General features: G+C 42.0%; 1 protein-coding gene across 10 annotated transcripts in view; it reads right to left on the reverse strand.

Moving 5' to 3' along the window:
* Positions 1-21,741, reverse strand: part of SH3PXD2A (SH3 and PX domains 2A) — a 250,113-nt gene that overhangs the window by 55,218 nt on the left and 173,154 nt on the right. For 5 of the 10 annotated variants that reach the window (XM_081911989.1, XM_081911990.1, XM_081911992.1 and 2 more), the window contains 2 exons: positions 20,145-20,189; positions 8,011-8,142 (listed from right to left, as the gene is read on the reverse strand). In XM_081911989.1, the coding sequence (XP_081768115.1) occupies positions 8,011-8,142; positions 20,145-20,189 (177 nt within the window). Of the gene's footprint in view, positions 1-8,010; positions 8,143-8,265; positions 8,396-8,459; positions 8,676-20,144; positions 20,190-21,741 lie in introns of those variants that run through there. The other 5 variants (XM_081911991.1, XM_081911996.1, XM_081911994.1 and 2 more) reach the window with 3 other exon arrangements.

A 21,741-nucleotide genomic window follows, 5' to 3' on the forward strand; every position in this document is an offset into this window, starting at 1 on the left:
CTAAGGAAGGAAGTGGGAAGAGTGATGCTCTTTCCCAGCTTCCTCTTTCTGTTCTATGTGCTTTTCAATGCTTAGATTGCCACTGGAGCAGGGGAAGCGAAGTGGACCAATGTTTTTGTGGTGCTGCAAAGTCTACCCATTTAAACCTCAGTCTGATGGTGGTTTTGTGGGGGGCCTGTGTGAAATCATGCAAATTCAAGAAGATTGATTTTCTGAGGGTTCTAAATTAAAGCATCCCCCTCACCACAAAAAAGAGAGACAGAAAATGACTGAGAGGGTGGAGAGGAAATAAGCAACAAGAAGCAGGTGCCTTCAGTAATCATTCAAAAATCCAAATGTGCCCACAGGCTCAAAACATTTAGTGACCTAGTTCAGTACTGTCTATACACAGATTAGCAGTTGTCAGGTTTTCTGATAGAAGTCTTTCTTCAGAATCCTACCTAAAAATGCTGGGGATAGGGGCTGGGAGCTTCTGCATGCAATATGTATTTTACTGATTGATTTATAAAAAATATTTATAAACCATCCACTTATATAAAGTATCAAGCTGTCAGGAGAAAGCAAGCAGTAAATCACACCATGCAAGTTGGAGTTAAGTCTTCGTTAGCAAAAGCATGTTCTGCACAGTAATGTCAGGCCTAATGAGTACAGCAACTCATCTCCGGTATGTCTTTTAGGAACAAACTTTTTAGTGAATAACCAAAAATCAGGGATCTCAAACTTGTTAACCGAAAACACAAAAGAGCTTATCCTGTAATCTCCACCATGCATTACATCTCCATCACCTGGATTTCACATCAACTATCAATAGATTATATGGCCCTAGAGGCCACTATCTCCACTTCACTTCCTGGCTTGGGTGGCTCAGCAATGCCAGAAGACCACTCTTGTATCAGAAACTAAAAACAAGATTGCACATGAAGTGCATACACAGATCACCAATGAGGAAGGAAAGAGTTCCGCTTTGGACATTATGGAGAAATACGAAGCACAGATCACCTATGCTTTTGCCAATTCCCCAGCTTCTCTTCATCAACAAAAGTCACCCCAAATGAGAACTGAAAATATCAACTGCTTCCAAAACAACATTATCAAATGTATTCACCACTTGGGCACTAGGCATGCAACATAGCCTCATTGATCTGAATGTCATATCTTGGCTAGCTGGGAGCAACTATTTGTGCAGAACAGGCAAGTACCACTTGTGACTGACCAAGCAAAATGTAGCCCACTAGGGACCTAAGCTTGTATTTCTATCTATCCATGACTGCAGACACAGACATACATGGTTTGGCACCTGTTAGGCCAAAGTATGTGCCAGGTGTGCTATGTTCAGCAGATCTGGTACTGATATAACATGTAACCAAGTAACATTGTTTCCACGTTCAAAATAGGGCTTTCATTTGATCTAGCTTCAGGCAGGAAAGTATTGGATGTGTTACAAAAGAATAGTGGATGGACACTCTTCAGGAAGTGTAGCAGAGGTGGGAAAATTGTCTGGCTATAACTACCATCATCCCTGACCACTGGCTATGATGACTGAGGCTGTTGGAAGCAGTAGTCCAACAACATCTGGAGGGCACCAGGTTCCCCATCCCTGCTCTTTAGAATAACTAAAGTGCCCTATACTTTATGCATCATTTCCTCATAAAAATAAGCTATAACCTATTATGACTGGAATGACCCAATGTTTACTCCTAGCTCCTAAATATCTGCTTTTTGGACAAAAGAGTCCCTTTCCTATAATTCTTAGTAACTTTCACAAACACTCATCCAAGATAATTTTCATTACTAAAATAACCAAAGACAAAAACAACTTCTCTGCTCTGTGGGTGGCAATGGGGAGCTCTGGTCTGCAGCCAAGTCTCTTTCTCCTGTGTGTTTGTATGTTTAAAATATGTTCTAACATCCTTCCACGTTCTTCCGAGTTCCGGTAAAAATTGAAACATCACAAGACCATTGCATGACACAGTAAAATATGCATGTCCATCTTGAGTAATTTTGGCGTGACATTGCCATCTGTGCTGCATATGATTAGGATTCAAGTTGAACATAATGCAAGAACATCTAATGAGGCTGCTCCCTTTGGAGAAGTCATGAGAGTAAAGTTGTTTGGAGTGGTGCATGCTACCAAGCATGAAGGTGGAGCTCTGCTGGGGAGCACAAGCCTGTGTTTTAAACCCAGAGAAATCTGATAGCAAATCAACATAAGGTAAAGGACCCCTGGATGCTTCAAGCAGTTGCTATCTCACACTTCCAGTACATTTCCACATCATTTTCCTTATTACATTTGAGGTGGGTGGGGAAGCAGGCTTCTTGTGCAGGAGCACCAACTATAATTGTGTAACCTGAATTTCCCATCATGTGGTTGAATACCACCTGAAAATACCAACAGATTGCAAGTGCCTTAGTTTATAAAAGTTTGTGAGGGGCAAAGAACTGGACAATGACACCTCCAGCATTAATACCTCTGTCATCATAAATATATTATTTTCCATCAATTACTTGTCCTTGTTCAATAACTCCATGCCAGTGCCAAGCCAGCAAAGGCAGGCAGACAAGGAAATTTGTCTCTTTAGACATTAAGTAAATCCAAAAAACGAAAAACAAAAGCAAAAAACTTAATGTCTTTTGTTAGCTGTAAAGGAAATTCAATAAAAAAGATTTTTTTTAAAAAAGGGAATTTGTCTCTTTAAAGAGGACAGGGGGGGGGGAGGCAAAGCTAGCATCCTGGAGCAGTGAATAAAAAGCAGTTTCATATTTTTTGTTAAGAGAGTCTCAAATCAAAGCACTTTCCTGGTAGCCAGATAGCATTTCTTCCTCTGGGACAAGGCAGCCCTGGGACAGCCAGACAGCTGCCCCACATAACCCATCAGATATTTAAACACCTCACAATCCCTTCTCTACTTTCTTGGCGCAAAGGAATGTCAACAGAATTAACTGTTCGCTGAAGCTTGATCATCTGAAATATATCAGCTTTCCAGCCACTGTGTTATAGCCTAAGGCACAACTAGAGCAGATCTCTTCCCATCTAGCATCCTCCCAGCTGATAGAGAAGAGAGAGTGTGACAGGAGGTTAAAGTGACAAGGAGAGAGAGAAAGGGAAGAGTTAACTTTACACGGCCATACCCAATGGGCATATAAAGATTCATTTTACTTCTCATTCACTACTTTTAAAAACTAATCCTCTGGCACAGTACAAGGCAACTTTCCACACAGATCAACTGTAACCTCTCCAATCTGATCTCAGAAGGAATGAGGTGTGATGAAAACTCAGTTACCTAGCGACTAGTACCAATCATTTCACTTCCAGCTGCAATTAAGCGTATTGCTTTATCCTATAATGGCACTCCCTGCTGCCAGGCAATAACCAACCAAAACAGGAAAACCCTTCCAAAATGAACTGGGGTGGTCTGAATCCCTTACTCAAGAAGTTAGCTCAAATTGTTTATATACTAACCAACAGTGTTTTAACTGTATACAAGACTTGTGCAACAAACTGGAAAAGTCAGCAAGGCTCACACAAGACCACTGAAGACTACTGACTATCTCACTTTCTAGACTATCTCAACCAGGTAAGTTGGAGGAGGAGCACATAACAGACCCAGTAGCCAACACTTACTTCTGGAAGCAAGGCTGCTGTATAAAGAGCATGCCTGTGCTCATCTTAACTCCTGGAGTCTAAATGTTTTGTAGCCATTATTGTCAAGTACCCCTCCAACACAAGTGGATAGGACAAATGGAACAAAATTTAGTAAGGCAGTGATCCTTGCCAAACTTACATGGGAGTAAGACTCATTGAATGAAACACGGTTTTCTTTTGAGTAGATCTGTTTAGTGTTGCAGTCTAGTGTGCATGTCAAAAACAGTGACAGAAGGGGGGGGAAATCTGTGCCACAGAATTCTCTTGATTGCTTCTAGGGGCATATCCTAACTCAACAGTTAGTTTATGGGAATCTTAATCTTAATCTTATCTTAATATTCCCTATTGAATAAATGAAAGTTCCAGAAAGGTTACGGAAGCCTACAGCATGAGAGTTGTTTCTGTGACTGAGCAGTTGGTTGAGTTAAGAGTCATCTTCTGATATGGGTAAAGTCTACAGACCTATTTATCAACTGCTACAGGGCAAATGCAGCCAGGGTTCTGCTTAGTCTTAACACATTCACACTCGTTCAGTATTAATTCTGGCAGGGCTTTGCCTTGCCTAGTCTGACCCTTTAAGATACCAACGTTCACTCAATCATCTCCCAGATGATAATCATGTGTCCCCAAAGCTTTGTTATATTAGTTTGCCTAGTATAAGATTAGTTAGACCAACATTCTGGCTTCGTATTACGCTGAAAAGTGAAACCTGCCAGAGCCATTCAAAAAACTTAATGCACCAATATGGATTTGGCCTTGATGCAAGTCTCTCTCCCCAAACTGCACAACATCAGTGGGCAACCTCCAAAACTCATCCACCTTGTTGCTTGCTTCTTTCTTTAGCAAAAACACTGCACCAGAAAACACACACATAAGCAAACCTTCTAAAAGGTCATATCCAGAGAGTATATTTCTATATATCTTAAAATGTGGAGTATGATGCATTAACTGCCTTGAGTGGAAAGAATGCATTTCTTTCCCTTACTTTTAAGGTAAGATGACTTTAGGTACAAGTCCTCTGCAGCCATGAGGAATACTATTTAAAATAATTATCTTTTACATGCCTATGGAAACTATGGAATGGCCACAAGAAACTCATCATCATCTGCCTGTGCAGTAGCTATCTGCTACTCAGCAGAAAGAGGCAGTGTACAGAAAAATAACTACACTGCACCATAAAATGATAGATCACAACAAAAAGACAAACAACGGAATTTAACACAAAGGTGGCATCTTGACTAGAGTTTCCACTTAGGACCATTGGGGATGTGTGTGTGAATCATGTGACAAATGGTTGGCAGTTTCACTGCAGAGAAACAACCTGAAAGACAGACTTTACATTCTAAAGAAGTGCCAGAGCAAATTCCCTTGTTTGTCTGGAGTCTGACTCTTCTTCCATTACTTGGACATTCTGGATCCTCAGTGTTTGTTATATGTGAAACAATAGCCAAGACCAGAAGAATAGTGGGAGTCAGACAGTCCCTCCATAAAGGGATGGAGAAGCTCTCTGGAATTGCCCAGTTGGCTGCCAGATGGTCATTCTTTTAAGGGTTCCCCTCACTACACTGGGAAGATTTCTCCTTCAGATGCTGCCATAACCAGGCTTCCCCCCATCTTTCTCCTTCCATTTTTGTCCTCCTTTATCAATACCTCTTCCCTAATGCTCCCTTCATTTCACACATGTGCGTTTGTAATTGGTCCAGCCTTCTCTCACTTTCACTTCTCTGCTATGATGGGGCTGGAAAATGTTTCACAGCAGAAATTCTTCTAGTTTTGTTTTGTTTTCCAGAAAAAAAGCTTTGTAACTTCGTTAATAACAATAAATGCACACCCATTTCAAACATAGTATCAAACTATCTTGGCAATTCTAAAGGTTTTAGCTATGGTTACTAAACATAAGTAAGATAAACATGCTAAATCCGATCCCTCTCTAGGACATCAGGAGATTTCCCAAAACTAAAAAATTTCCAAGGAAAATTGTTCTGTGCAAATTACCCATGTTTGCATAAGAAACTTTTCAAAATTTTCCATTTCAATTTTTTCTGGAAAAACCACATCACTACTTCCGTGTCTTCTGCTATGCAGCTTCCTAGCAGGGGCAAAAGAAGATATTGTGCTTCCTGCGGCAAACGGAAAAGATAACACCCTCTCTCTGCTCTATGTGCAGAAACTGAGCAGAATGTCACATCCACACCACACATTTAAAGCACATCTAAAGCACACCGCTTCCAGCAAAGAATCCTGGGAACCACAGTTTGCTCCTTACAGAGCTACAATTCTCAACACCCTTGACAAACTACAGTTTCCAGGAGTAGTGGAATGCGACCTTAGTTGAATCTTACTTCAACAGTGGTCATGGGACAACTTCCTCCACTGAATCCAAGTGTAGCAGGCTAGCTAGCCCGGGAGGTGGGGTAATGGGGCAAGTTGTACATTACCCATAGCTTTTGTCTCCTCCAACATCTTGTTGTTGCCCCCACCCCCCCAAGCATCCACCACCTGAGGTGGTTGCCTCACTCTGCCTCCTGTATGTTTTGAACATAGCCATATGCATCAGTTATGTTATGGATAGTGGCTTTTTTCTCTGGGGGGACGCATACGCCTAAACATTTTGTGAATCTAAGTTTGGCCTCATTAAGGGGCAGCATTTCAATATGAGTAGGAAAATGAGAGTACAGTACTCCTAAACATTTTTTTAAGGAAAAAAGCACTGAATGTTACCATTTAAACTACTAGCATGAAGCAGGAACCTCATCAAAGAAAAACACAGCACCTAGCCTCTGCTTGATTATTTCCCTTATTCTGTTATTTCCTCTGTGCTAGCCTTTTACAAACAAGCTTGTCCCCATTCACTTGTCTGAGCAAGGACAGACCATCAACCACCCTGGAACTCCAGTAGATTAAGTCATTGCTCCTGCACTGGGTTGGGGGGAGGGGGACGCTGTAGAGCTACACTCCCACTTTTACCACAGTACTGGGACTATAGCCTTCTGTAGAAGATAATGGAAACCATGTTTTAAACCCTTGGCCAGAGTGTCTCAACCTACCACACTGCTTAAGCCCTCAATCTAGTTGCTCAATAAGCTTTCAACCTTTCTCAGAGCTGACGCCAAGGTATTTTATTGTGTGTGGCAAATGACAAGAGCACACACACCCAGTGCATGTGGAGAAGCTGGCCACACTGACCACTGAATCTTAGTGCAACAGTGGTGATGGGACAACATCATCTACCACACCCAAGAGCAGCCTGTTAGCTTAGGGGCCACAGGGAAGGCTGCCTGGAAGGCACAGCTTTGTCCTCTAACAAGGGGAAATGCCAGCGGTGGAGTAAAGTCAGGTGGGTAAAGTCAGGGGGAGGTCAGAAAGAATGGCTAGTGTGAAGGTGGATGAAGAGACAGAAACTTGACTGAAGGTTAACTCTAAACTGCCAGGTAACATGTATTCAAGTCTTTGGACATTTTTGTTTTGTCTGATAGCTTATTTAAAACTGCTATGTAGAGAAAATCTAGGAATTGCCCAAAGAGCTTTGATGCTTTTCTCCCTTAAAAAGGAACCCAGTCTTTGGCTTCCAAAAGGTCACACATGAACACCAAAACTTTCTATCTATTACATATACAGCCTTGGATTGATACATTTTATTAATTGGAGACTAGAAGTGTGTATTTTAAAATCTAAGTGGTCTCTTGCTAGAAGGTTTCAGTTCAAATTGCATTGTTCATGGTCTAAACTAGATACATCTCATTACAACATAGAAGACAGATTGCTGTTAGCCAGTAAAACACTCAGAATGAATTACTTCACTCAGCAACGATAATACTTATTCGAAAATGAATTATATCAGTTAAAAGCAAATGTTACCCACACAACCACTTTTAAAAGCACTTTAAACCTTTCACTGCCATATAATCTATAAAGATCCCACCACCTCTCAATCCTTTGTGATTGGGTGAAAGGTTGAACTGCCATGCCAGGTTTTCATCCCCAGAGGAATATTTTTAAATAGTCCATCCAATAAATCCTTCAAAAATAGTGGCAAGTAATGGAAATACTGAGATCTTTTCCAGCAGAGAAACGGTATCATTCTTAGTAAATACATAGCATATGCTGTGTATGTCCCCCTCCTCCACAACCCAAGACTTTCCATTAATGTATATTGGGTAATTAATGTACAGGCTTGGAAGACATTCTTACAGCAAAAGGCAATATTTTGGCCCCAAGCCCAAACCAACTGGTGGGGGCAGGGGGAGAGAAGAGAGAAATCCCACCTCGAGTCAGGCACTCTACCAGATGCAATACATAAGATACATGAAGGGCTGGAGGGGCAATGGAGAAAAGTACATATATATTTCTTTCAGAGTATGTCTTACCACTTTCATTCTTCTCTATTACATCCACCACCTCTCCAGCTTGCAGGCTGATCTCCGAGTTTTCCTGTTTCTCATAGTTAGACACCACCACATACTGGTCCAGGATCATAGGTTCAGAACTAGCGTCAGCACCTGGGGAAGGGAAAAAGCAAGCTGTGAGCCAGCTTCCAGCCATGGCTCCTCGAGAGCGACCTCTGTCCATCCGACTCATGATAGGCTGATTTGTCACCAATGCCAAGCCAATCAGAATACAACCTTGGCTCGCGGCATATCCCCAAATGGCTGGCCATATAGAAGAAGTTTCCTCTGGCCCACAGCTGAGTAGTACAGAAGAACATTGGAGACTGGTTGAAAAGGGGAGAAGGGGGAGGGGGGAAAAACCACCCAAGAGTTTAACACAACAGCATATTGTTAGATAGCAAGCTGCAGGATGGAGTTTGAAAATAAACCTCTTTCCAACATGGTTGCCACACCATCCTTGTTCTCATTCAGAAAGAAAAATCCATCTCGGTCACAACCAGCATAAAAAAGTGGGGGGGTTGAAATCCAGGGCTGCCTCGCTAAATGGGAGGGCGGAAAAACACCCAAGTCCACAACTTCTCCCCGTCATAGGCTGAGCTCCTGCCTCGCTCTCACAGGCTCAAGCTAAGAGTCAAAAGGGGGGCTGTGGACGCCAATCATATTTGCCTCGCGCTGCAGTCCTTAAATAGAAAACACATGAGCCGTGTTGAATAAGGGAGGTGGGGGTGGAGGAAGGGAAGAGGGGAGGGCGCAAAGGACTGTTTACTTGAAACAGAAGAAGAAGAAGAAGAATTACAGCACCAGATTCCTGCTTACACAGTTTCCCTCTGCTCCGCTGCTCAAGCTCTTTCCAAATAAAACTCCCCCCAGTGTGTCCCCCTGTTAAACCGAGATGTACATAGAGTCATATTTTTTGTGCAGCTGTAAAAAAAACCACAACACTTCGCATAGTAAGAGTCATTCTTCAAAGTTCTCTAAACCAACACAAAATGCTTACATTGGATTCTTTCTCCCTGCCTCCACTCCCCAGCCACCCAGCTGAGCGATGCCCAGGCCTATTTCTTTCCTCCTGCGAAAGTCTTCCCATCTCACCCACCCCATCTTAATCGTATGGGTGTGTGCGTTTTTTTTTAAAAAGCAAAGGAACAAAAAAAGTGTGTTCTGCCACCAGGGACGAAGGCTCACCCTTCCTGCCTTATAGCAACAAGCTGCTGCAGAAGCATGCCTGCCCCTTCGCTCATAAGTCACCCAGAAGATAAACAAGGCCCTTCCCCGCCCACTTCTAAACACCCACAGGAAAATCTGCCCCTGTACATTACTCCTCGGCGCCTGCAAGAAGAAATATGTGCTACAAAAGCATTTTTTAAGCCAGGGCTCTTCCCCCCACCCAGGTCTCCACACACACACCAGTCATGAACAAAAGAAAACCCTGAAGGAAGCCAAAACGTATTCTCAAATGAGCTAGCAATCATTAAGCTTCATGAGAGACGTTTACAAGATTGCATTCAGTTTGATGTGTGCATCAAAAGGGGCATTACCTCTAAGCACAGGATGGCATGCTTCTTGAATATCCCCACCTGGGCTCACAAGACACCTCATTATCAGTGGTCCAGTCACTTTACCGGACAATAGATGTCAAAATCCTCCTTACTCCTTGCAAGGATATCACTGGCTAACCTATGCATGTTTACTAGGAAGTTACATCTGGAAAACCAGCACATAACTAGCAGTTAGGGTGGTCACAGGGGACAGACCTCCATTTAAAGGTCTGTCCAGTCCTCATCCAGTTTAAAAGATAATAAACCATATAAGGAGGGAGAGAAGCTGCTGTTAATGCATTATATATTTTGCAAATTTTTAAAGTTCTGGTGATGGTTTTTAGCTTCTTGGGTGCTCCTTGCATGCCAAAAACTGGGATAAAGTGAAAAACAAATATAAATATTGGAGAAAGAATTTAGTTAGGAGGCAGCTTGGTGCACGTAAGTTCCCTAGAGACCTGTAATTTATGGCATACATCCAGCATGGTACTGTGATGAAAGAGAATTCTCACCTCCAGCCCAAGATCTGGTCAGCTTGGGCTGGACAACGAACTGCTGACTGACTGACTGACTGACTGACTGACTAATATGGGAAGCTATGCATGTTAATCAGATACTTTTACTTTGGTTAAACAAAATAGAGAAAAGCTGTAATACACATTGAGACCGAGACAGGCAAGTTCTTTTGCAACATTTTGACTGGTCTAATAAAGGCATTGCAAAGTATAATCTATAGTATAGTATGGAGTATAAAGGTAAAGGGACCCCTGACCATTAGGTCCCGTCATGACCGGCTCTGGGGTTGCGGCGCTCATCTCGCTTTATTGGTCCAGGGAGCCGGCGTACAGCTTCTGGATCATGTGGCCAGCATGACTAAGCCACTTCTGGCAAATCTGAGCAGCGCACAGAAACGCCGTTTACCTTCCCACCAGAGCGGTACCTATTTATCTACTTGCACTTTGATGTGCTTTCGAACTGCTAGGTTGGCATGAGCAGGGATCAAGCAACGGGAGCTCACCCCGTCGTGGGGATTCAAACCGCCAACCTTATGATCAGCAAGTCGTAGGCTTTGTGGTTTAACCCACAGCGCCACCCACATCCCCAGGATGGAGTATATTAAACTCAAATAAGGGTAAAGTTAGTTGCCCACCTTCAAATATGGTACATATTTAGAGACCAAGTCTGCAAAGATGTATCTATCACAGCATCTTAATCAATATTTATTTTATGACTGGGAAGAAAGAGACTACAATCAGAAAACCCTTTCCAGCTATCACAATCCACAATTCTACAGAAAAAGAGGAAAAAGAAGCCTTCATTGTTTCAGAGCAGAGAAAAGTGTTCTTCTTTCGTGCAGCATTTGTAAAAAAAAAAAAAAATCTTTTCCATAGACGTGTTTAATTGGTTCCATCTATCAAAAGATTTTATTTATAGGATGGACAGCTTCTAGAGAAAGAGAGAGAAACAGAGAAACAGAGAGAGAGAGAGAGAGAGAGAGAGAGAGAGAGACTTGACTCATCCAAACTGTCTAATTTAACATGGATTGAGTTCCTTCCGACACTTAGCAGGAAGGTTCCCAACAGACATTTGCCCTTCTTTGACTCTCCCGATTAAAGTAGAGGAAATACAAATGTGAATGTACCAGTGGAGGAGGGGGACGAGAATAACTGTGGTATTATTAAGTTCCATTGTCAATTGTGAAAAAAAAGACCAGGCTAGTTGAGATGAAATTTCTACTGGTTTCTTTTTAAAGAGAGAGTGCATAGGATTCAAATCAGTCTAGGACAGTGATGGTCAAACTTGGCCCTCCAGCTGTTTTTGGACTACAACTCCCATCACCCCCAGCTAACAGGACCAGTGGTCAGGGATGATGGGAGTTGTAGTCCCAAAACAGCTGCAGGACCAAGTTTGGCCAACACTGGTTTAGGAAAACTTGCACTCCCCACTCCTCTATGGAAAACGTATGCATGTGTTCAGGGGCACCCTTCAACATCACAAAGCTCATTAAAAATAAGCTATTTAGGAGACTGGATTCCTAACAAAAGATGAAGCCCAACAACCCTCTCTCATTGTTTTTATTAAATGTTGTTTTGAGAGAACATACTTAAAATAATGTCTTCAAAAGTTGGTGGATTTTTCCATACCGAAGTCATTACCATATAGAAAATATAATGCAAGGAATACACAGATTATCAAACAAGCAATAATCATACTTTTCTTCTTGTCTTCCCATATACATCTGGTGGCCACTGAGGCTGCTGGCTAGGGGGTGTGTGTGTGTGTGTGTGTGTGTGTGTGAGAGAGAGAGAGAGAGAGAGAGAGAGAGAGAGAGAGAGAGAGAGAGAATCATACACATATACATTAATGCCATGACTTACTGTAACATAGACATGATTGCCAACAATCAAATAGTTTCCTCAGATAATATATTACTTTACATCTTAAACAGCCATTTAGGTTTCTATATAAATGGGAGCTTTCTTAATTTACCCAGTTTATGTTTCCTATATTGCTCCATGAAATCACAATCCACTTAACCTAATTAAACAAAATAACTGAAACAAAAAATATGATCCATCTGTACTCAAATGGCTACCTTCCTCATGGTCAAATCAATAGGAGCATGAACTACATTTAGAGCTGTGCTGGCTGGAGAGTTGAGAGGAGAAACATTTTAATGAAAAAACTCACCCCCCGCACATTAAAAAGGCACTTCCCCTTCAGGCAATTTCTTCAAAAGTGAGCTAAAGCAGTTGCTTATGTAGGAAGCATGCCCTTACTCTGAAATGGGTTTATTTGCTTTCAGTGATGTCAGCAACATTCAGCCAAATCAAATTTGCTCATCATCTTAAGCAATTGATGATTTGGCTTATATCATTATAGAAAAGAGAAAGAGGGAGTATCAGGACAGCAACCAAAATGCAAACAACAGCAATGAACAACTTCTGGAAAATGTAAAAATTCCCACCATCTAGAATATGGGGCACTTCCTCTAGGAATTGGGGAACATTGAGCATAGCCCTAACTACAACACACACCTCAGATTATTGCTGTTCTTCCATCTGTTGCTGAAATGTCAAGCTATCCTGTGAATAAAAATTTAACCCGGCTAGTTTTGAGGATGTTCTGACTAAAAAAAGCTAAAGGTAAAGGACCCCTGACAGTTAAGTCCAGTCGCAGATGACTCTGGGGTTGCGGTGCTCATCTTGCTTTACAGGCTGAGGAGCCGGCGTTTGTCCGCAGGCAGTTTTCCCGGGTCATGTAGCCAGCATGACTGAACCGCTTCTGGCGCAACGGAACACCGAAACCAGAGCAGTGCACGGAAATGCCGTTTACCTTCCCACTGGAGCGGTACCTATTTATCTACTTGTACCTTTTGACGTGCTTTTGAACTGCTAGGTTGGCAGAAGCTGGGACTGAGCAACGGGAGCTCACCGCATCGCAGGGATTCGAACCGCCGACTTTCTGATCGGCAAGCCCAAGAGGCTCAGTGGTTTAGACCACGGCACCACCCGCGTCCCTGTTCTGACTAAGGGTATGCAAAAACCCCTATCTAAAGTATGTAATATTTTTAAAGCGGAAGTGACATTGCTCACTTTCATCCAGCCTTTTCTTCAACGTGGTACAATAAGCAACACAGAAACAAGGTAACAAGTATTATCAATGGAAGCTGCAAATGGGATCTATTTCTTGATTCTAGTTCCATCTATACTCCATACATTTCTATCCTTATCCATGTCTACCTGTTCTTTTTCATCTGGTTCTACTGATCCCCCTGCCAAATCTAATGTTTGTTTTTATTCCCAACCAATTTTACAAAGGTTAGCCAATTCTCCATTTTAAATTGCAGCAGGTGCTTTAATGGGGATCTGTTCAATACACAGTTAGCAAGACAAGTAACTTAAAATAAGTGGTGATTCTCTGGTCCCACTGATATTTGACACAGTTAGTGCTCATGTCGTATCTCTGGCCTTGCCTTCTTATATGTCTTTTGAAAATCTCTAATCAGAGAAATTCATTAGTTCTCCAGGCTCTCCACCCCCAATCACTTTAGATTTGTTGGTTTCAGAGATGACATTCAGCCAAGAAAAAGTTGAGACAGAGGAAAGGGTGAAGTCAGATTCCTTTCCCCAACCACCTCAACTTCTTGGAAAATTGGCTCACAGTCTACAGACTCCAATCAACTAGGTTACAGGTAGAAAAAGTTAAGCCAATGGTATTCCACACACAGATGTGTGAAACCACTTGGAGGGCATCCAAGAAGCTGCCAGACACAAGTTCCCCAACAGTTGGAGAACACCTAAATACTTTGGCACTTGACCCATTTCAACTGGCCAAAGCAAGTGTGGATTCTTTTAGCTGTGCTTTGAGATAGAAAAGGGATAGAGGCTGATCTTTTAAAGAGAAGGCAGGATTGAAGAGTGGAAGAACATTCCTAAAGGTGGCAGTTTGGTTTAGAGAAGTTTAGGAGCAGGAAACTATTAGACCAGGTGTTCTCTCTATGCTCAGTTCAAGTGTTCTCAAAGTGCACTCAGGGCAGAACTTTTACATCTTGGCAGCCACAGTTCTTCCAAATTACTTTTGCTGAGGTAACATAAATGTGGAGAAAGCTGGAAGGGAGAGATGTCCCATCTACTGATTCTCTCCAGAAAACAGCTCCCCACAGGCATTTTCCCCCTAGCCAGAAGGCGGAAAGGAAGGGGATAAGAACAGCCCAGGGTGTATTTGCAGGGGAGAACTGGTGAGCAGAGGCAGAATTAGGGGAGGCGGAGGGAAGACAAGTAAAAAGAACCATTTTTTTGGCCTGAGAGCATTAAATACAGAAGAGACCGGGGGTGGGGAGATTGCTTTCTCAAATGGCTTACATACAGTAATTTCCTCCCATTTAACTTTTTTCCTGCAAAAGGCTGCTCATACACATGGACTTTTACTGAAGCTCCAATTGCCTGCATCTTGCCATCGCAACAAATCCAGCCAGGTAATACTGCTCGGTGCCAAACACAGAGAGAATTTGGCTCAGAGTCTTAACATTTTAGAGGTGCAAGCCTCCCTTTCTCAACCTCCATCTCACACCTAGGCAGTTGTATGTATTCCCATGGCCATATACACAAAAAAGTATCCGATGGGCTGCAAACTTTGCTTTCTATTAAACTGCTGGAAGACATAATTTGATACCTGAAAGAGCTTTGAGTTCTCTAAACCAAAGCCGCGCCTAATGAGGCACACATGGCCTTCAGTTAGCCACACAAAATCCAAGGACAAATCTTTGTCTCTAATTTTCAGACGGTCTTTTCCTTTCAATGCCTGTCCAGATTGTTTGTTCCCTGCAAACCCCCTCCCCCAATATTTCTTAGAACTTAAGACAAGGGAAAATATGCCTCTTACAGAGGCAAGACTAACTCGTCTCACATCTGTCTTGATCCCTGCAAGATGTACACCCACAGGAGCAGGTTCTAGTGCCAACTGTAAATCCCTAACTTATTATGTTCAGGGTGAGAAAGTATGTGCTATGCAATGGGCAAGGTTAGCACATGCTCCAGGAAGCCATTCTAGCCATCAACACTTCATTTCTTTGGAACATCGCATGGTAGTATCAGCCAGGCTCTAATTTATTAGAACTCAAATGTTTCCAGATTAATCTGGGATGCATGTGCATGAATGGCATATAGGCATTCTAGCCATCAACTGGGTGCCATAAGAATGATGCATATAATACTACGCTAACCTAACCAGAGATCTCATACTGATAAGCTGGAGGTAAAAAGAAGGTCATATAACTAAAACAATTGTTATGGCAGACGTTGTTTACAGCAAACACGATTGATCAACCAATAAAGGTTAACCACACTAATATACCATATGGTGCCAAAATTAATTCCTAATTTATTCCTTATTCCTTATCTACATGTCCCTTTAGAGGAGAGCAGGTGTGTATGAAATTCTAAGCCAGTACTAGCAAGAACCTGTTGAGTGAACTGTAGTAGTTCCCAACGTTCATCTGTGAGTGACAGGGTAATCAGCAGTATCCAAATGAATGCAAGAAGTTGATCAAGAACTCTTTTTCTTGGCATATGCTGTTTTCATTTTGTGAGCTACACCAAGCAATCCCAAACTGTCATCTGAACTCTGAATACTGGCTCATTAGATGGCTTTTTCCACAAACTAACTTCACTTCAATAAACATAAAAGTCACTTCCAACTCTTCTACAGTATCAAATTTTCCATCTACATAAGAGCCAAACCAACAATGATAAGGAAGTGAGGGTAGCAAAAATGCTGTCAAGAATGTAGTCACCAAGGAGAGGTTAGAATTGGATAGGTGTTTATAGTAGTTTGTCGACCATATTTCAGACATAGTAAGTCTAAAAGCACAAGCACACAAAGACAATTTGAAGTAAGTTTAAACAAAAAAAAATCCTTCCAGTAGCACCTTAAAGACCAACTAAGTTAGTTCTTGGTATGAGCTTTCCTGTGCATGCACACTTCTTCAGATATCTGTAACTGAAGTAAGTTTGTTATCAACATTCCTGCTTCTGAAAGCTCCACTCATCGCAATGATCACTGGGTGTCAGCAATATCAGGGCTCTTCATCAACACAGCTGGCTTGAAGCTGCAGCTGGTGAGTGAGGAAGGCTGTCACTTTTACCCTTCAAATGAGACACCGTTCAAAACAGTATCAAAGGTGGCGTTGAGGCATAATGCCACATTGTAAAAGCAGGTGCGGAGGAAGGTTATCAACGGTAACCAAGGTGGTCAGCATGTAGCAATGCTCTCTTTTATAATGGAAAGCAATCAATAGCTCAGATGGCACAGAACATCCTACTTCTGCAAAAGCAATTCTATTTTGTGTCGTGCCAGCACCTGACATGTGTGAATAATGAAAAAGCATGGGTGGATAAACTGCAATTAGGGAAGTAATGGGCGTTTGAAGAATATGCAAGCACCCCTGCTCAAATGACTTCAAGCACAATCCACCTCTGGCAGGCCCCTTGCTTAAATTCTGTTGGCAGCTTCACCCACCCAAATCCCATTTCCTCAAGGCTGTGCTTACTAGGTTTTTTGTAGCTCAAAGTAATTAGTGCCAACGTTGCTGTTTGCACCCATGACCTTGAGCTGCAAGGTCTGTGGCGACAGAAACAGCTGAAGCAAGCCCAAGGTCAACGCACCTATGTAGACTGATGGGACAAGAGGGTCTTCAGCATAGCTCGCTTTTTACCACACATATACCCAAGCCACTGGCAGGCATTCAGTATTCTAAAATTTCTTTGTAAGTGTGTGAAGAACATTATGTCTCCATGGATTTTTGTCAGTCACATCAAGATTTTGTGAGCATCCTTCAACTCTCAAGCTTCTGCAAGTGCAATGAAGAAAAGCTCACAAACATGGCTGATTTTCGAGCCGAATGAGGGGGTGTTGAAGCTTCCCTACTTTCAGTCAGACTATGACTATACTCTTAGTCCATCTCTAAGTACTACCACAACCCCACAGGCCACACACACACACAAATAAAAAAGCAGCTAGCAATGGGAGATTATGAAATAATTCCAAGAAAACGGCAAGTTTTCTGGAAGATTAAGCAAACAAAAGCCCTCCCACACTGTCAAGTCTCAACAAAAATGAGAACTAGAAACATCACACACACACACACACACACACACAGAGAGAGAGAGAGAGAGAGAGAGAGAGAGAGAGAGAGAGAGAGAGTTGAAAAGTGGCCAGTCAGGAGACCAAATGTGTCATAATACTAATGAGCAAGTCTTAGCCCCTGTATTAGCCCTCTACAGTTTTTATAGACAGTGGTTTCCAAACTTTTTTAAAAGGCCCTGTTCCCTTTTAAAATTAAAATATGCTCAGTTCTGTCCACACTCTAGTCCACCCACCCTGATGCTCATAACCTCTCTGTATTCTCCAGGTAGCCCCCGTTTCTTGAAATAAGAAGAAACTGTGGGCAGGTGGCCAGATACAGCTGCATTCCTTGGCTTCTCAGGAACTAGCATGAAAGCTTCAGACTGAGGCTTCTATTTTATTCCGCCCCAAGCTCCCATCCCTCATTGTACACCATCATTATATTTTTCTTATGGGATGGCACTTTATAAGTACTCTCATAGGTAAACGAATCACTCGGTAGGCAAGTCAGCTCCACACAGGCCTTTAAAAATGGGTTCATCAGGAAGGAAGCACCAAATGCCACACCCTAAATGCTGTTGCTCCTGAGCTTGCTGGTCACCTGAGAGTACCTACCTTTGCAAGATATTAAGAAGCATACAGGCAGTATACAGTTAACATGACTATTAGCCATCCTTGCTTTTGTCTTTCCTCCTGAACCTCCCAACATGTAACTTCATTGGAGGACCCTGACTACTAGTATTATATGAGAGGCAAACATCTGTCTATCCACTTTCTTCACATAGTGCATAATTGTACAAACCTCTATAGTCTCCAGACGCTTACCTCCCTCCCCTCCCTTAACCAAGAAGCCTCCCCATTACAGTAACTTTATCTCAAAGGGGAGTTGTCCCTGCCCCCAGCCCAAGCACTTTCTTCTGCACATTTTCAAGCTCTATAATCTCTTTTTTGGAGATTATACAAGAACTGTGTATAGTACTGTATTCCAAAAACAGTTGCATGATAAATTTGGAAAAAGATACTGTCTTAATGGTTACTGTAAGCCGATTTGGATACAGTTTACTGAGGAAAAGCAGAATAACTAAATGGGAGGAGGAGATTCAAGAGATTTGTCATCATATTGTGGATATGGTGAATATTATTTATATAGTTGCACCATGCTGCAGAACTAACTTAGGGATTGTGAAATCGCTTTAACACTTTTTTCTTGGGAAATGTGCAGTGGATTAGGGAAATTTTGTTCAGGACATTATGAAATAGGTTATGTCAACACTGCTAGGATTTGTGTAGTATAATTTGCAAACTAGGTCCCATTTGTAATTTTTTAAAGAAACAGTTGACTATCACATTTACTGTAATTGACTTCTCAGGTGTATCCATGTGGGACATCATCAAATGCAACTGTCATTAGATGGGTACTCTTTAAAATGACCCTTAAAGGCCTGAGGAATGATTAATACCCTTGGTCCACTTTAATTTTGGATTATATATTTACATAATTGCTTCTAATGCTTCTTTGTCTTCATACAGGTCTCTTGAGGAGAATGATTGCAAAACACAGAAGTATATCAAGAGACAGCATCACAGTGGATCACAATACCATTTCTTAAAAACTAACAACTGCCATAGTAAAATCCAAATACTCAAGAGTATGATGGAAGATAGAAATCACCTTTCACCTAAAGAATTGAGAGGGAGAGGGGGTGGGAGACTGATGGGGAAAGAAGAAAAAGGGAGGGAGAGAAAGAAATCTGAGAATATGTTAGAGGAGACAAAGAGACAAGATGGGAAGCTTAGTGCATGAATGGATACAACAGACAAGTAAAATGCCAAATGCAGATTGAGAAAATAATGGATTGACAAGGCTTGTGCTAGCCAGCCTGTAGACAAACACAAATGTGAGGACTGAACAGATAGCAAAACAAAGGGACAAGTTAAAAGGAATAGAACATGAAATAAGGCATAACTTTAAAATGAAACTTGCTGAAATAATTGGAAAGGCTCAAAGAATAGTTGGTCGATTTTCTTGGTATACAGCAAAACTGTACAACTGGTATAGGAGGCTGCAAACAGCATTAATTCTGGAACACTGAAGCAAGTAAATAAGCCAGTGGAGGATCTGCAATATAGGAGATGAAAGGTAGAACTGATCATCTTGGAGTTAAGGTTGTATGTTTAAGTAGTTTAGAAGACCAGGAACTTCATACAGAAACTTATTTATATCTTGGGCAAAGGCCACTTCTCAGTGGTTGAGTTTGCATAAGGTTCAATGCTGAATCACTGGCACCTCAAGGGCAGGCTGGGAATGACCCCTGTATGTAACCCTGGAGAGTTGCTGCCAGTCAGTAGACATACAGGCTTAAGAAGAGCCTACCCGATCAGGCCAATGGCCAGTGCTTTTTTCCTAAGAAAATAGGTGCCGGTACTCACCATGAAGTTGTTAAAGTAAGTGCCACACTTTTTAACAACAAAAAGAGGTGCTGGCACTGCGTACCCTGGAATACACCCGGGGGGGGCACTGCCAATGGCCAATCTAGTCCAGCATCCTTTTCTCACAGTGCTGAATCAGATGCCTGTGGGAAACCTGCAAGCGTAATTTGAGCACAAAAGCACTTTTCCCTTGTGTGGTTTTCAGCAATTAGTATTCAGAAGCTTTACTGCCTCCAACTGTGGATGGAGAGCATAGCCATCATAGCTCATAGACTTCCAATAGCCCTCTCCATGAACATGTCCAATTATTTTAAAGCCATCTAGATTAGTGGCCAAATGGTTGATCCATATAGTTAGCCAAAGGTCTATCCCAATCTATCCCTGAGTAGGGATCCCATGCCACTTATCTGCCTATAGCCTGCCATTCTCTCCCCATCTCCCATTCTAGAGATCTGTAATTGATATCCAGGGTACCAGAGAGAGCAAGCACAAATTTGTATATTAAAAACAATATAGTACCTGCAATAACCTTCTTTGGAGAATCAGATAAGCTGGACATCCAGACTTCAAAGTCCAAGAAAAGAAGCAGCAGAGAAATAAGAAAAGCAGAAGAAGAGGCATTAGAAATACAGAGCAGTTTTATGGCCCAGCAAATACTGAACAGCTTTTTTTTTTATGTGCACACAGAGGAACTATTTCCATAAAGCTCACAGCAAGGAAACAACCAAGGAGGTTGCTAAAAGAAGAGCATAAGAAGGCACAAAGTTATCCCTGTGGTAGAGTTTCATTAGTGACAGATATAGGCAGGGGATTATGTAACTTTGGTCTAAATCAGAAAGGTTTTGCTTTGTTTTTGAATAACTTATTAGTAATTTTAACAAGCATAATACAAACAACTGAGACAAATGGGGGGGGGGAGTGGGAAGTTGTTGACATAGGAATGATTCACAGAAATGGTGCACCTAAGGCACCTCAGGGCCTACATTTACAGTCTCGCAGCACAGAAGGGTCCTAAGTGAACATCCTGGGTGAGGGGCTGTGCAAAAAAAGGCTCCGTATCAGAACCTGGCAATGGGATGATGCTTTCTTATTTTAAAAACATTCTGTAATCACGGACTACATGGCATGTACATGGCACAAATACTCATTATTATTATTTTAAAATAAAAATGCATTATTCTTTTATACAACACAATGTTGCATATAGCCAAGTAAATCAGGGAAGTAGAAGCAAACTTCATTTTATTCCAGTAGTCATGATTATGCTATGATGTTTATATAGTCTGACTGTGGTTGCTGTATATCAGTGGAACAGATCCCAGTAGGGCTTGCATTTGGTGCCAAATGTTGAAGGTGCCAAACGTAAGCCTTGCTTGCAGAGGAACAATCGGCAGCACACTCTGCAACTGCATTTTTTTGGAATACTGTGCACAATTCTGGTCCCCTCCCCTGAAAAAGAATATTGCAGAACTGGAAAAAAGCTCAGAAAAGGGCAACCAAAATGATCAAGGTGGCAGAGCAACTCCCCATGAGGAAAGGTTGCAGCATTTGGGACTTCTAGTTTAGAGGAAACGGTTACATGATGGGAGTTTATAAAATTACACATGGCATGGATAAAGTAGATATGAGAGAGGGAGAAAAACCTCTCTGTTAACACTAGAACTTATGGAGGAGGAAACAGCACTGTTGCACAGGACCTGAGTCCTGCTTGTGGGCTTCCCATGGGCATCTAGTTGGCCCCTGTGAGGGCAGGGGCCTAATCTGCCCAAAGAGCTGGAAGTCCCCCATACTTGTTCTATCAGAAACGTAGAAGCAGTTGTAAAGCATGGAACAGCAAGTGAGGAGGAGGAATAGGAATGTTACTTGTGTGCTTCACAACTGATGTCATGACAATCTAATTCTCCCATCCAATGGCTCAACACAGTGAGTCCAGGATCTAAAATTACTTAGCTGCACCATTGTCCACAAGACCCTCTGAGTATGTAGTGCAGCAATAAAACTGGATTTGCAAAGCTAAGCAGGGTCCTGTATGGACTGAAGCCATCCAGATAGACACTGACATTGTTCTTAAGGCAAAGGTATGATTAGAGTGCTTCAGCACAAACACAGACTGGAG

Source organism: Podarcis melisellensis, assembly GCF_964234715.1.
Source record: "Podarcis melisellensis genome assembly, chromosome: 5".
NCBI classification, from domain to species: Eukaryota; Metazoa; Chordata; class Lepidosauria; order Squamata; family Lacertidae; genus Podarcis; species Podarcis melisellensis.